The 14,132-nt window shown below is 58.7% G+C and overlaps 7 protein-coding genes across 7 annotated transcripts; 3 read left to right on the top strand and 4 right to left on the bottom strand.

The window, feature by feature from the left end:
- Nucleotides 1–1,223: 1,223 nt before the first annotated feature.
- GGTG_00180 (hypothetical protein) lies at nt 1,224–1,467 on the top strand (the record flags this gene model as incomplete). Its single annotated transcript, XM_009217922.1, has 2 exons — nt 1,224–1,315; nt 1,377–1,467. 2 exons carry the CDS (start codon nt 1,224–1,226, stop codon nt 1,465–1,467), a joined length of 183 nt encoding a protein of 60 aa, XP_009216186.1.
- An 826-nt stretch (nt 1,468–2,293) lies between these two features.
- On the bottom strand, nt 2,294–5,062 carry GGTG_00179 (hypothetical protein; the record flags this gene model as incomplete). Its single annotated transcript, XM_009217921.1, has 1 exon — nt 2,294–5,062. The coding sequence occupies one exon, from the start codon at nt 5,060–5,062 to the stop codon at nt 2,294–2,296; it is 2,769 nt and encodes a 922-aa protein (XP_009216185.1).
- An 810-nt stretch (nt 5,063–5,872) lies between these two features.
- On the bottom strand, nt 5,873–6,334 carry GGTG_00178 (hypothetical protein; the record flags this gene model as incomplete). Its single annotated transcript, XM_009217920.1, has 1 exon — nt 5,873–6,334. The coding sequence occupies one exon, from the start codon at nt 6,332–6,334 to the stop codon at nt 5,873–5,875; it is 462 nt and encodes a 153-aa protein (XP_009216184.1).
- A 408-nt stretch (nt 6,335–6,742) lies between these two features.
- On the bottom strand, nt 6,743–7,786 carry GGTG_00177 (hypothetical protein; the record flags this gene model as incomplete). The annotated part of the gene is made up of 3 exons (XM_009217919.1): nt 6,743–7,079; nt 7,181–7,334; nt 7,408–7,786. 3 exons carry the CDS (start codon nt 7,784–7,786, stop codon nt 6,743–6,745), a joined length of 870 nt encoding a protein of 289 aa, XP_009216183.1.
- A 986-nt stretch (nt 7,787–8,772) lies between these two features.
- On the top strand, nt 8,773–10,145 carry GGTG_00176 (hypothetical protein). The gene is made up of 4 exons (XM_009217918.1): nt 8,773–9,002; nt 9,178–9,283; nt 9,526–9,642; nt 9,764–10,145. Exons 1-4 carry the CDS (start codon nt 8,904–8,906, stop codon nt 9,826–9,828), a joined length of 387 nt encoding a protein of 128 aa, XP_009216182.1. The 5' UTR covers nt 8,773–8,903; the 3' UTR covers nt 9,829–10,145.
- GGTG_00175 (hypothetical protein) lies at nt 10,121–11,378 on the bottom strand (the record flags this gene model as incomplete). The annotated part of the gene is made up of 3 exons (XM_009217917.1): nt 10,121–10,173; nt 10,308–10,414; nt 11,218–11,378. The coding sequence occupies 3 exons, from the start codon at nt 11,376–11,378 to the stop codon at nt 10,121–10,123; spliced, it is 321 nt and encodes a 106-aa protein (XP_009216181.1).
- Nucleotides 11,332–13,904, top strand: GGTG_00174 (hypothetical protein). Its single transcript, XM_009217916.1, has 2 exons — nt 11,332–12,870; nt 12,938–13,904. The coding sequence occupies exons 1-2, from the start codon at nt 12,085–12,087 to the stop codon at nt 13,712–13,714; spliced, it is 1,563 nt and encodes a 520-aa protein (XP_009216180.1). The 5' UTR covers nt 11,332–12,084; the 3' UTR covers nt 13,715–13,904.
- Nucleotides 13,905–14,132: the final 228 nt, after the last annotated feature.

Here is a 14,132-nt window from a genome sequence, read left to right as displayed (position 1 = left end):
AAGGACAAGGCGAACTGGCTGACGAGCTGCCAGGGCAGCATCACGACAGCTTAAGCCCCTCAAGCTTCGCGGATCATGGATCATATCGCGCGAATCCCCCCACGTCTAGCCCCGGATCGGTTGCCGGGCGAGGCGGGAAGGACAGGATGCTGCGGGTTCAGCGGCGGCGGGTGAGGGTGCGAGACCCAGAAAGGCAACTGCACGGCCGTTGCTGCCCAAGCGGGCGAAGTGGAGCGACAGCAGCAACCCCGCGACAAGCCCTATGATTGGCTGGTTTGGCCTAACCACGGGAAGGTGGAAGGAAGGTGGGAAGGCACGGTCTGGAAAAAAAAGTCTGGACCGCAAATTTTTTCCCCCACCTAAACTCTACCTCTCCCAACACAATTGCACCAGCACCAAAGCCAAATAACATGCCCGCGCCGCATTCCACACCTAAAAAAAAACACGCGTTCAAGGGATTTGTGATTATCTTAATGCAAAAAGCATTACTTATAGCTACAATAACGTTTTTCGCTTTTTATAAATGCAAAGGGTAAAATAATTGCAGATTGAATGGGCTCCTTTTTTTGTGGTGGTGGGGAATAAATTGCGGTCCAGACTTTTTTTCGGGAGACCGTGCTAGATCTGGGATCGCGTAATATGGTGCAAAATAATAGGCAGGGAATCTAGCTGGTTTTGCAGACGGAGCCAATGTCGTTTATTCCTCGCATGTGAAACTCGACCTGTGTATCTCTTGACAAAAGGGAGTTCGAAATCAATCAACCGAGGTCGGCAGATGAAGACGTTTGAGCTGACATGTTAATTGAGTCGATTGAATTTTCCGTACGGGCTGTTGCATCCTTGTGTCGTCCTGCTCGGTATAGATAGTATCGCACCAATCTGCTACCGGCCAACAAGCTTTGGCTTTCGTCACCTGTCTTGGCCGCTTTCCACACTTGCCTCCTTCTGAATTCTCCGCCCCTCGTCTCGGTTCGTATGTACACGATTTCTCCGGCCGGAGGGGTGGACGCCACTGCTCGCTTGGTTCGGATTCAGCATGGAACGTCATCCTGTACGAGCAAGTTTTTTCTCCTTCCTTCTGTCCTTCTTTTTCATTCTCTTTCTGGCTCTGATCTCGTCCCCGCTTCCACCCTGGCAGACCGAAAAGATAACGGAGTCGTTAAGGACAAACGACACGGCTGGAGATTCAGAGCCAAACAAGAAGGTAGGCCGGAACTGCCACCATGCGCTACAACGCTACCATATCAAACAGGGTCTGCGCCCCCTGGACCAGTGTCCGCGACCACGATGGCACCCTGACGTGGGAGTCGACCGTGTTGGGTAGATGCAGAAATCAACCTCGCTTGCCACCCGAATCTCGTTCAAACTCATAACAGACAGCACCAGGCCGGCCAATGCCCCTCCCGCCGTAATCTGGGTCTGGCCGGGGCGCGGGGCAAGCGAGGGAGGCCCGAAGCCGGCCAGTGATGGGTCACCAAGGCGAGAACTTGGAAGGGCGAGGCGCCAAAGGCCTAGACCTCCGTAGACCACCCTCCAGCGGAGGCTCTTGGCGATCTACCGAGCCGCGTATCGCGGCTGTCAGACTACTCCGAGTTTAGGTAGATTGCCGATGCCTTACAGCATAACCAAGCAGCGTCACGGATCTGGCCAGCGGCAGTCCTTCTCAACTAGCTAGCGCTTGGTCGACGGCGCTAATGGATGGATGGCGTCCTCTCCTTGCGAGTTGCATCGGCTGCACCCTGAGGTAGGAGGGCCATCGGAATGAAGTGTTCCGAATCAACCTTGTCACCAGGGAAGGAAAAGGATTACATCTGCATGCGAGTTAGTTCCCGATCCGAGAAGCTATACGTACGGTTGGTGACTGAGATGGGCCTGACCCCCTCAAGGTTCTTCTCCTGAGCCCCGCCACTGCCATGAAAAGGCCTGCGACCCTATGCTACGAGTTAGGAAAGTGCCCAGGACGAGATGTAGCAACGGCTACCCTGTTCGGGGGCCCGAGATTGTCCACCGGCCCCTCTGTGCTCGGTACCGCCCGAGTTGTGTGGTCAGCGCAGGGGTTATGTCGACGTCAATGCATCACGTATATCCATGTGAAACCTTTTAAGCGGGATGAAGCGAAGGTGCAAGGGAGCTGTTAGGTACTATGAACAGGGACATGGATAAAAATAGTACAAAAAAGAATGCATAAAATTAGAATTCTGGTGCAAATTTCCAAGGCCTAACCAACCCCTGGCCGAGCCGGCCGAGCCCTCAGGCCTTCGCCTAGTCCAAGTCCCTATCTCGTGAAGCATACTCAGAAGGCAGCCCGGAGCCTGCAGCCGCACGGGCCGCGCGGCTCCTGGCAGGCCGGCTTGTCCCCGGCCCTCCACCTCCGCCGCCGCTCCTCGAGCTGCTCGACCCGCTTCGCCCACCCCAGCGTGGCCCGGAGCAGGGCGGCGTCGCTGGACGGGGGGCATTGGCCGACGCCGCCGTCGGCCCTCAGGCCCAGCGCCCCAAAGGCCTTGGCCGTCTGCTCCGCATCACCGCCCAGGTAGTCGAGGGCGACCTGCGCGCGCAGCAGCCGCAGGCCCGCGAGCCCCGCGCGGGGCAGGCCGGGGATGACTTCGTAAACGGACTCGAACCGGCGCACCAGCGCGTCCGCCTCGACGAAGGGGTCCCAGGCGAGCGCCGCTGCCGACGAGCCCTGACCATCATCATCACCGGTGGTGGTGGTGGTGGTGTTGGAGTTGGAGGTGGAGGTGGAGGTGGCCTCCCAGAGCCGGGCGCGGTACTTGTGGCCGAAGAGCACCTTTGCGCGCAGCAGCTCCAGCCAGGTGGCCACGAGCTGGCCCTCGCCTATCGTCAGGGGCCCCGCCGCGCCGCGTCCGTCGAGGATGTCGGCGCGCCGCCGCATCACGTCCAGGAAGACCTCAGCGCCGCGCGGCTCGACGTGCCGCTCCAGCTCGCGGTATTCCTGCTCGTGCGTGCCTAGGAGGGGCACCGCGAGGTCGGCGGCCTGGTGGTTGGCGGAGTCGCCAAGTAGCGCGGTGAGCGCGTCGTTGACGGCCTCGAGCCTGGAGACGCGCTCCCGGAACTCGTCCACCACCGCCGCGCGCGTCGCCACCGCCGCGCGCATCGCTATCATGACCTCGCGGTCCCGGGCGTCGGGGCCGTCGTCGTCCGCGTAGGGGGAGGGGCTGTTGCCGTCGTCGACGTCTGGCGATGATCCGTCGTCGTTGTCCCGCATCTCCCTCCGGCGGAGCTTGAGCGCCGTGTCGTCAAAGGCCCGGCGGACGCCGTCCAGCTCCTCGCGCAGCCGCAGCAGCTCCTCCTGGCACTTCTTGAGGCGCACCTCGCCCTCGCGGTACCGCACCTCGAGCGCCTGCCGCCGCTCCAGGTGCTCCTCCTCGAGCTCCCGCGCGCGCGCCTCGAGCTCCTTCTGGTCCTGCTCGAAGCGCAGCGCCAGCGGGTCGTTGCGGGCCGCGCGCGTCTTGAGCACGGCGTTCTCGCGCTCCAGCCTGCCGTTGAGCGCGCGCAGGTCCCCGATGGACTCGTGCGCCGCCATCAGTTCGATGTGCGCCTCGCTGCCCGCCTCGTCCAGGAGCTTCCCCATCGCCTGCAGCCTCTCGAGGCACTGTGTGTTGAGTCTCCTGACGTCGACCCGCAGGTCGACCATGTTCTTCTCGGTGGTCTTGAAGGCGTCGCTGCCGCGGGACAAGCGCGCCAGCCTTGCCCTGCTGTCGCTCACATTCGACTCCAGATCCTCCATGCGCTCTAGGTCGCTCTCGACCTGCTGTTGCAGACTCGTGCACTCATCCAGGGCGGCTTTCTGCATGTCAGCCAGGACCGAGAGCTTGCGCTCTTCGTCGCGCTTCTGCCTCTCCATTGCGGCATCCCCGTCCCTGACGGCGCCGTTTACGGCCAGCTGGGCGTAAGTCATCCGGAGTACAATATCGCGGCGTGCGGCCTCGAGCTGGGAGACCCGGTTACGGACGAGGCTCAGCTTGGAGGAGACCATATCGCTGCTATCGCCGTCGCCTCCCGAGTTGAGGCTCTCTTGGTCGATGTCGTCCAGGAGTGTGTCATGTGCCTTTTGGACCTCGGCGAGGTCCTTGGTCAGAGCGTAGACATCCTCCTTCAACTTTTCGTTCTCAGCCATGATCTGGCTGGCCAAGGAAAGCCCGGGGGAGGAGCTGCCGAGCACGCCCTGGTTCTTGACCGCGTCGAGATCAATTTTAGTCACTTTGATCTCTCGCCTGAGGCGTTCAATTTCCGCCTTCATCTCCTCCTTCTCGGCCTCGCTTACCTTCAGTTTTTCGGTAGCCACGACCTCTAGCCTTGCCGACTCGAGTGCCTCTGCCCCCAGGTTCTGCATGCGGAAGTAGTCGATCTGTCTCTTGGACTCTTTCTGTCCCTCCCGAAGATCGCTCATACAGGCCCAGTAGCCGTCCTTTTCCTGCTCGAGCGACGCGACCTGCATTTTCAGACTTGTCTCCTTCGCCAAGCTCTCAGCCGCGCGTTCCCCCAACTTTTCCAGCATCGATTCGGAGTATCCCAGGCTCTGCACAAGCGAGGTGTGCTTGCCCTCTTGGTCCTCGGCGAACGCCTTTAGCTTTTCAATAGCATCGAGAAGGGCGGTCTTCTCCCTGCTCACAAGCACACCGACGCAGGTATCCATAGCGCCATGGAGCGCTGCCATGATTGAGTTGAGATCCTGCGGTTCCGTCCTGCGGAGTGGAGGCCCAGGTCTGGGGCTTCTAGATGGCGATAGGTAGCGGTTGCTGCCACTCGAGCTGGTCTCCGAGGAGTTAGAACTGGGGATGGAGATGGAGATGGAGCCGGAGCCGTGAGTGTTTTTGCCCATCATACGAGACGGGAGAGTAGATCTATCGTCCTTGTTAGATTCCGGCTCGTACTCCACAAATGTCATCTTTCTCCGGACGGTTGGGCCGAACTCGATGTTCAGGGGGCCAGACTCGCTAGAGTCGGTGCTGCGGGAGCAAACGGACCTGTTCTCAGCATGTTCCTCTCCTGCATTGTCGACCCCAGTGGGCTCCTTGCAATCGCCGTCTGCCGCCGCCATCGTAGCGAGAGCCTGGTGGTGCTGTTCCTTCATTGCCCAGTCTGCAAAGTAAGTGGCGTGTGTATGTGTGTTGTGTGTCGAAAAGCTTCAGGAGCAAAGCGCTGGGAGTCGGTCACTTGAGATAGAAGTGAAGGATAGGGATCGCGATGAAAACGGACATCGGCCACCGTCCGCCCTCACTTAAGAGCATCAACGCAACAAAGACTCATCATTTCCTACAGTAGTGGGGCATAAGTTTAACAAAGGCGTCAGTATTAAGGGCTGTACCTCTTTGTTGGAAGCATGGCAAAGCCGCTGCAGAAAATCGAGCCCCTGGGACCTTGTGCTCGAATTTTCAGGAAGTTTCGGCGACATGGAGATCTCGGAACTTGCAGATTTCTTGCAGATTGCTCTTTGCTAACTCGGTGCTCTAACGTGGGGTGTTGCCACCAGACAGGTTTTGTGTTCTTGAACAAATAGCACAGGGAGTGGAATCTGCACTAGTGCCGCAAAACCACCCATCCGGAATGCCTTGGGGACAGCAGTAGCAGCCATGTCTCAGTCACCACTGTTCTCTTGCCTCGGCTCAAGATGGGCGTGCTGGCGCATTTTTTCGGGTTGTTTAGAAGGGTTGCCTTTGTTTGGTTGCTATCATTCGATCGAAATTGCGAGGCATATGCTGTCACAACAAGGCAACGACGATAAAGGGAGATTTGGCCAGATTGGGTTTGATTATTGACTTACCCACGAATCCAGGGAAGCTGTTACGATACACTTTCAATGTTCAAGGTCCATGGCAGCACAGGATCAAGAAGCTCGTTTCACACATCACTAGGAGCCGGATGGCGGGCTCCGAATGTCATGCATGCCCTTCTTCCTGCGCAGGCCAGGATTGTACTGGTACGGCGACGGCGGCGGCGGCGGCGGCGGCACCGCCTCCTCGCCGTCGCGACTCCGTGCCTCCACTGCCTGGCGCTTCGCCTCGATCTCCTCGAGCTGCTTCCAGACTTCCATCTCGGCCATGAGCTTCTCAGCTTCCGGACATCCCATAACGGCGGCACGATAGTAGCCCTCACGGGCGCCCTCCCATTCCTTGAGGGCACGCCGCGCATGAGCTACGACAAGCCGAGCGGGCGCCTCCAGGTCTGGACGCTTGCTATCCTGGGCAGACTTGAGCGCTTCGTTTGCTAGCGCATATGCCTTTTTATAGTCGAGGACCTCATCCACATCATCCCTTTCTAGGCAGTAACCCAGGAGGATTTCCGCCTGGTTGAGCTGTTCGGCGTGGGCCATGGTAAGCAGTGCCGGGGATACGAGGGCCGGTGTGGTCTGGGGCGACATCTTTGCTGTATTCCGGAATGCTGTTTGTCCAAGATTGGAGCCGTGAGCTGAGATATCGTCCGATGTGGTGGTATGATGCACTGGAGGTTGTTAGAGATAGTGAACAAATACCTATACATTCCCTTTCCCTCCGACATCACCACTGAGCATATATACCTGTGCGGCATCTCCTGGCGTCCTTTCTCGGATTTGTCGACAAAGCGGTCCTTTCTTTCAGAATCAGCCACCACTTTGGGCGCAGTCCTTTCATCTTTCACTAGCTAACTGAAAGACTACATCTCATTGTTGTCCAACTTTTGCCCAGCCAACCCGAAGCAGCTGTGGGCAGCCAACCGTTACCCTATCGCACGGGGAAGCCCTTCAGTGTTGCTTGGACTTTTTGCAAGGCCTCTCGGCCTCTTTTGCCGAGTCGTCTTTCTTTGTGGCGGCCGCGGGCTCGCCGGAGTGGTACGGCAGTTCCTCGCCTGCACACTCAAGCCGGCGCTTGTGGTGCGAAAAGTGCGCCTTTGGGATAGGCAGACGCTGAAGGTTCGGCTGGTCTACGTCACCGACCAGTACAGTGTTGTAAACATACTGCATGATGGAGGCGAATGTCTGGACGCCGTCGGGCTTGCACACTCCCCTACCGGGATACCACGCTTGATGACACTGCCACTTGACCAGTCCATTTGAATGGAGGACACAAAACCACTGGGCCCTGAGAGCAGACGCATGGTTGTCAGTCACGAGTTCGTGTCTTGGAACACATTTTGGGTTGGTTTTTGACCTTGCACATGGACTAGGGAGGTAGGCACTCACAGGAAGTCTCGACAGCCCACCTGTGTATTTGGGCTTCCGTAGAAAGGCGGAGCATCGACGTAGCTGAACGGGAAGAGCCCCTTGGTCTCATCACCAGGAGGATCTGCTGCGTCAAGAAAGTCCTTGATCGTGGTGCCGTCGGTAACCTCAAACCCTGGCAGAAGGAGAAAGAAGAAAGGAGTTAGATTATTGATGCTCCAGCGTAGATGATGGCAGGACAGACTTACAAAAAGCTGCAGTGGCCGATTTAGATGGGCTAGAGTAGTGCACCGGCTTGGCGGCGAGATAGGTCCTCGAGCTAGGCATGCGGGCCACTTCGGGCGAACAGCGAACTCCCTTGGCCAGAACGTATTTCCCCTTGAGGGTCACCCCGACGGGCGCGCCCTTTACCTGGAGCCGGAGGACGACATGGTTGTTGAACGGCTGCCTAACCTCGCTGACGCCATCTCCCAGCGCCGTGGAGGGGCCTGGGTTGAGCCCAAGGAACTCGACGATGCAGCTGTCGCAGGGCTGCCGTTTTAGTTCCTCAAATCCGCTGGTCTCGACGTAGATGGTCCCAGCCTCTGGAAGGGTGTACAGCTTCTCCTTCTCGCTGTGGGCCTCCATGTGCGCTTGATCTCGTGTCTTGGTGAAGCCGTACTTAACTCTAGTTGGTTTTCTACTAGGAGCCGTCGAAGAAGGGCGACTATCAGGCTCGGGTGTGAGTACTTGGCCAGTTGTAGCAGCGTCGCTGTCGGCCTGCCGACGACGGCTACGGGTTTCCATGTTATGTTCTCGTTCCATGATTTGAGAGTTTCGAGTGGTTATTTGCTTACCGGGAAGAGAAAAAATGCAGCGGGCCGTGTGCGGACATCTTAAACCTCTTTGGACGAGATGGGGCTGCCTTGGGCTGAGGGGCACAATAGGAGCACAATAAAGCCGGACAAAGAAGATTGTGGCATCTCAATGGCAGTTCTGGCGCAGCAAAGATCAGGCTAGCGCAGTCTCCTATTAATAGATTCTCAACAGACTGGCGAGTCTAGACAATACCTCTTTCTCGAGAGGAAATGGTTCGTCACCCGCACACGCACAATGGCAAAGCCCTGTCACTTCGAGTCACCAACCGCTCCCTGTGGACTTCTCCGTTGAGGAGTACTTTGCTATTCCGCAAGAGTGATAGCAATGCTGCCCATCCCCAGTCGAATCTGAGGCATTAGTGAGTTCGGCGGACATGGCTTCCCCCTTCCGATCGATACAAAGTCGAAAACGGGTGGGATAGGACAGAAGGCTAGTCGATGCCCTTGCGTAGAGATAATTGTCGTAAGGAAATTTTAGGATGATAGTGGGCAGACGAAGATATATCCGGGGGGCTCTGGCTGATTCCATTAAGCCACATCGGGTGAGGTCAAGATGGCAGGTCCCTGGCGGTTATGTGAGAGAGTCCTGGGGAGACTTCCCGATTTGACTTACATCGGCCAAGGGTTAGGGGTGAGCTGGCTGGGCTGGGTTTCGACTGATCAATGCACGTGACAGCCGGGTCGACCCGGCCACCCGAACAGAGGCCAATCGGTGGCCAATCAGGTGCGGCCAATTGGGAAGGGCCGGGGAATTGTCGAGCCATGATTTTCAGGCCTGACTGAAGCCCCAACTGTGACGCTCGGAGAACTCAAGACATCGCAACCGCCCCGAACCAGCCATAACCACAATAATACGCCGTTGACCACACACCCGGCCGATCGCGAAAATGGGCATCTGGGACGTATTTACCGATATCGCCGACGCGGTCAAGCCGTGGAGCGAGGTCGAGGCAGAGGCGCCCGCCGCCGCCGAGGAGAAGCCCGAGGTAATAAAATTCCCACCCGACGACAGCATAGGGCTGCGGCGCGCATAGCGAGCCCTCCCAATGCGCACCGCGGCGGTTTGACTTCGAGAGGACCCCCAGCAAAGCTCGCTGGTTGCGGCTGGAGCCGCGAGGCTTGCAAGTTCGTGGACTGACCCGACTGTTTGCGCCGCTGCAGGAGACCACCAGCTCCAAGGACGAGCCCGCCGAGGAGGAAGACGAGGAAGAGGAGGAAGAAGAGGAAGAGGAGGAGGTCCTTGACCCCAAGGAGCGTCTTGAGGAGGGTTAGTACCACGATCTCCGAATCTCGGCCCCCCGACCAAAACACCCCACACCGGCCCGCGGGCGCATCGACAGGCTTCGGTCCAGGCCGCAGGAGCTGGAACGAACAGCACACTCCAGAGAGCTCCAATCTGGGATCTGCGATGCGCTGAACGCCGTTGCCTCGGGCGCAATTCTATCCGTCGTGGACACCCCCCGTGCATGGGCTTTGGCTCTGGCGCTAACACACCCCACTTCCGACCAGAGTGCAAGAACTCCAAGCAGTGCTCTCCTGCCAAGCACCACTTTGACGAGTGCGTCGAGAGGGTCACCAACAGCTCTAGCAGCGACTCCGAGGAGAAGGAAGACTGCGTCGAGGAGTGTAAGTGGCATCGACACCATGTTGCACACATGGCTGCTGGCGGGGTCACCAGAGCAAAGCAATTGGACGTTTTCTCTGCTGTTCGATACAGACTGTACTGACGTTGATATCACTGGTGCAGTCTTCCACCTTGCCCACTGCGCCACTCAGTGCGCTGCGCCGAAGCTGTGGTCTGTCCTCAAATAAACCGATATAGCGACTGCCGCTACATGTCTGCGTGTTGGAGAGGGGTTGCGGGTGAGGAACCAAACGGTTGCCTCCCGCCCGGACACACAAAGGCTGTACAAGACGAAAACGAAACAGGACCGGAGGACCAAGTAACGCCTATACGACGACATGGGGTTTCCGACAGCTCTTTGGCCAACTCTGCCTCGGCCGGTTGAGAGGGGCTGGAGGGCGGCGTGTTCATTCTTATTCTCTTGTGTACCATAGAGCAGCCAACTGCATCATCTCAAAAATATTAGACTTGGAATGGCGCTCAGATCCCAGCTCGATATGAAAGATTGCCACGTGCGCCTCGCTCACGATGGACTGTACAGGGAGTTGTTGAGCCTCCTTGTGGTGGGAGCAAGGAACCTGGTAATGGATGAAGAGTCGGTGCTCTTGTGGCTGTAGATCAAATCTTGATCCAAGTCGACGAGATACCTTGCCGGTATCACACCTACAAGCCGGAGCCAACCAAGCCCCTTGCCTGCCGCTATGTTGAGGACGGGCTCGGCCAGGGTACATTTCGTATTCAAGGCAATCCGGCGTTGGCTCAGCCCCGTCGACACTATGTATCAAACATGGCCATGCAGCGGATTCTACGCATGTATGAGGAAGCAAGCGCATTCCGCCCTGGGCAGCATCGAACGCGACTCTCGGGAACCCTAACCAAAGGATCAATTTCTGTCCCTAGACATCTCGGTATGTGGCCTTGGCAGCTTCACGTAGACTTCTTGATTCTGAAAACCATCCTGGCAAATGTCCAATCAGTTGTGGCTGGCTTGCGTGTCTGAGTCCCGATCCAGTGTCGTCCCCTGGCCCGCCCATCTTCCTCTTTTGGCCGAGCCCGACGCTTTAGGGTCGATAAGCTGCCGTCACATGGTGCCGCGACGAGAACGTGGACAGGGGTTTGAAGGAGGGGGAACCAAGAAGAGGGCAGCATTGGAAAAGGCCGATTTTGTGTATGTCTCGACATACGCGATACGCACTTGCGCAAACATAAACCGCGAAGGGTTCGAACAAGGTTTATGCAAAGGGGCACCAAAAAAGGATGCCCGTCACACTGACCCCTAGCTGTCACGAACCAACCCAGACGGCCGGGACGGCGACCAACAGCGACGTGCTTGACAGCTCAATGCGCGACTCGAAGCCTTGCACCCAACACGAGACGCCAATCAGGTATTGCGTTTCTCATGAGCCCGTGCCCGCGAGCGCCCCTCGCTGGTTGATGGATTGTCGAAATGGCCATTGCTGGGTGGAGCTCGATAACGTGAGTTTGACGGCGGGCCGAGGGGGACCAGGGCCAAAAGAGCGAACAAGTCGTTCGTGGAGGCGTTCAACCCCAGCGAGCAGGGAGTTCCCCGGACGCACATCAACGTGCCCCCAGGCGGGGCCATTTGCTGCGCTGTGGCGAGGATGGCACACGCGTCGGGGAGGAGCCACTCAGGACGAGGGGAGAGGGGATGAGAGGAGGAAGCCCGTACCGCGTATTTCAAACGTTGGGGCTGGGAGCAGTGCTCCAGAAGAGACATGTTGGACCCTGAGCCATCCATGAATGTGCACACAAGGATCAATGCGAGAAGGGGAAGGAATTGGACGCAGCGGACGCAAGGGTCCTCCTTCCTTTGTCACCAAAACGGCTGATTATTTGATAAAATAAAACGACGTCCCTCCCTCCCGAGAGGCGAGAGCACACGAGAGCCAATTTCCGGGCTTCTTTCCCGGAGCCGCTGGCTTCTCTTTTCTCAACGCCTCTTTGTCTGTGATTCTTGCTGCTGCTGTTGATCTCCAGCATTGCATGCATTTCATCTTGGGAGAAGGGGCTGTCAAGTTTGTTGATTGACAAGAGCGCCAGGGAAGCATTGTCGTCTGGGCTAATCTCCGATCTCCCCTTGTCCCCTACTTGGCTTTCTTTTGAGTTACCTCCCTATCCCTTCTTCGTTCGAATTCCACACCACGCCAAGTCGAGCAGCGCGCGAGATTGCACCATCTCCCTGAAAAACGATCAACCAGCACAGACGGGAACGCCCAACGTTAGGGTCGTCGCTGCGTGTGCGGCTCGCCAACGCAGGGAGCAAAAGCTTCAAAGCAATTGAGATCAGCGCAACAAACCGCCTCGTGCAGTAGTAGTGCCTGTGGCGCCTGCACACCCCGCGATTAGCCGCAGACGGGCAGCAATCACCAGTGCAGACGGGATAACCGGCTAGAATCCGCAGCGCCGCCACCAAGATCTTCCCCATGGGGAAGAAAGAAAGCAAGGCGGCCGGCGCCGACGAGGGGGTGGGTGAGGACGAGGGCAGGTGGAAGTACGAGGAAATGGCGTCCAAGAAGAAGGAGTCGGACGCCGCCAACGACGACGCCATCGAGCTGGGCGAGCGCCGCGGCGGCGACGACGGCGGCGCACCAGCCAAGATGAGCGTGGGCGTGCTCCTGCACGAGTCCCAGCACGCGGCCAGCGGCGACGGGCCCGACGGCTCGACCGTCTTCTGGAAGGTGTACCGGCGGCGGTGGTTCGGCGTGGTGCAACTGGTGCTGCTCAACATCATCGTCAGCTGGGACTGGCTCACCTTCTCACCCGTGCCGGCGCACGCGGCCGCCTACTTTGGCAACTCGGAGAGCGCCATCAACTGGCTCAGCATCGCCTTCCTACTCGCCTTCCCCGTCGCGTCCCCCGCCGTCATCTACGTGCTGCACCTGGGGCCCAAGCCCTCCATCGTCGTCTCGGCCGTGCTGGTCCTGCTCGGCAACTGGCTGCGCTACGCCGGCGTGCGCGCCGGCGACGGGTCCGGCAGCTTTGGTCTCGTCATGTTCGGCCAGATCCTCACCGGCCTGGCCCAGCCCTTCGTCCTCGCCGCCCCGACCAGGTACTCGGACCTGTGGTTCACAAACAGGGGCCGCGTCGCCGCGACGGCCCTCATGAGTCTCGCCAACCCCCTTGGTGCCGCCCTGGGCCAGCTCATCATCCCGTTCATGGTCGTGGGGCCTGCCGATATCCCGAACATGGTCCTATATGTTGCTATAATCGTGAGTGCTTCTTTTTTCCTCTCTGCCCCTTCCTCGCCAGCCCAGCTAATCCCACCGCTCTCAAAAGTCCTCCGTCTGCGCGCTCCCCGCCTTCTTCATCCCCGCCGCCCCGCCCACGCCCGCGGCGCCGTCGGGCGAGACGGCCAAGGCCGACATCCTGGAGTCACTACGGCTCCTTGTCGTGTCGCCCGAGTTCTGGATGCTCTTCATCCCCTTCTCCTTCTACGTCGGCTTCTTTAACTCTATCTCGAGCCTTCTCAACCAGATGATGGTGCCGTACGGCTACACCAACGACGAGGCCGGCATCGCGGGCGCCGTCCTGATCGTGGTCGGCCTCGTCGCCGCCGCCGTCACCTCGCCCATCATCGACCGCACCAAGGCCTTCATCCTCTCCGTCAAGATCCTCGTACCCGTCATCGCCGTCTCGTACCTCGTCTTCATCTGGATGCCCGAGACGCGCGAGGGCGGCGGCCTCGCGGGGCCTTACGTCATACTAGCCGTCCTGGGCGCCGCCTCCTTCTCCCTGGTCCCCGTCGCGGTCGAGCTGCTCGTCGAGTTCACGCACCCAATCAGCCCCGAGGTCACGTCGACGCTCGCCTGGTCCGGCGGCCAGGTCCTGGGCGCCTGCTTCATCCTCGTCTCGGACGCGCTCAAGGCCGGGCCCGACGGGAGCCCACCCCTCAACATGAAGCGTGCCCTGATCTTCCAGGCCGTCCTGGCAGTCGCCGCCGCCGTGCCGCCCCTGTGCATCGGCCTGTTTGGCCGCAAGGACAAGATCCACCTGCGGCGCGTCACGTCCGACCAGATAGCCTTGGCGGCTCGGGCCGGGGAGGAGGCGGCCTAGGGGCAGGTTGGACACAATGTTTTTCTTTTTGGATATGTGGGACATTCTTTTTGAGCAGTCACGGGAAGGGGTCTTCAGCTGCAGGGATCTTGCGTATTTTAATTCGAAAAATAAAGCCTGACAATGCGCAGTTGGCAAGCTATCTTTGTCCTCTCACCAAGGTCCGCGACGCAATCATACTGCTACCTACATACCAAGCCAAGTTGATGCCGTGCCTGTCCTTAAGTGAAACTACCCATGCACCTAGCTCAAGCGACGATCTTCGGCAGTTCTGTGCAGGAGGGATTGCCAAATTCCGTGACCAGAGCCGTGACGCGAGTCTAACAAGACGGCGAACCTCCTCCAACAATGAGGTGAAGATGGGCACGCGCCAGAGCATCCGCCCATGGACAACGTATACCTCTTGCTGCTGCAAGCC

The sequence above is a fragment of the Gaeumannomyces tritici genome (assembly GCF_000145635.1).
Source record: "Gaeumannomyces tritici R3-111a-1 unplaced genomic scaffold supercont2.1, whole genome shotgun sequence".
Lineage (NCBI taxonomy): Eukaryota > Fungi > Ascomycota > Sordariomycetes > Magnaporthales > Magnaporthaceae > Gaeumannomyces > Gaeumannomyces tritici.
The sequence above is the reverse complement of the archived record's forward strand: the minus strand, read 5'-3'. Positions and strand labels throughout refer to the sequence as shown.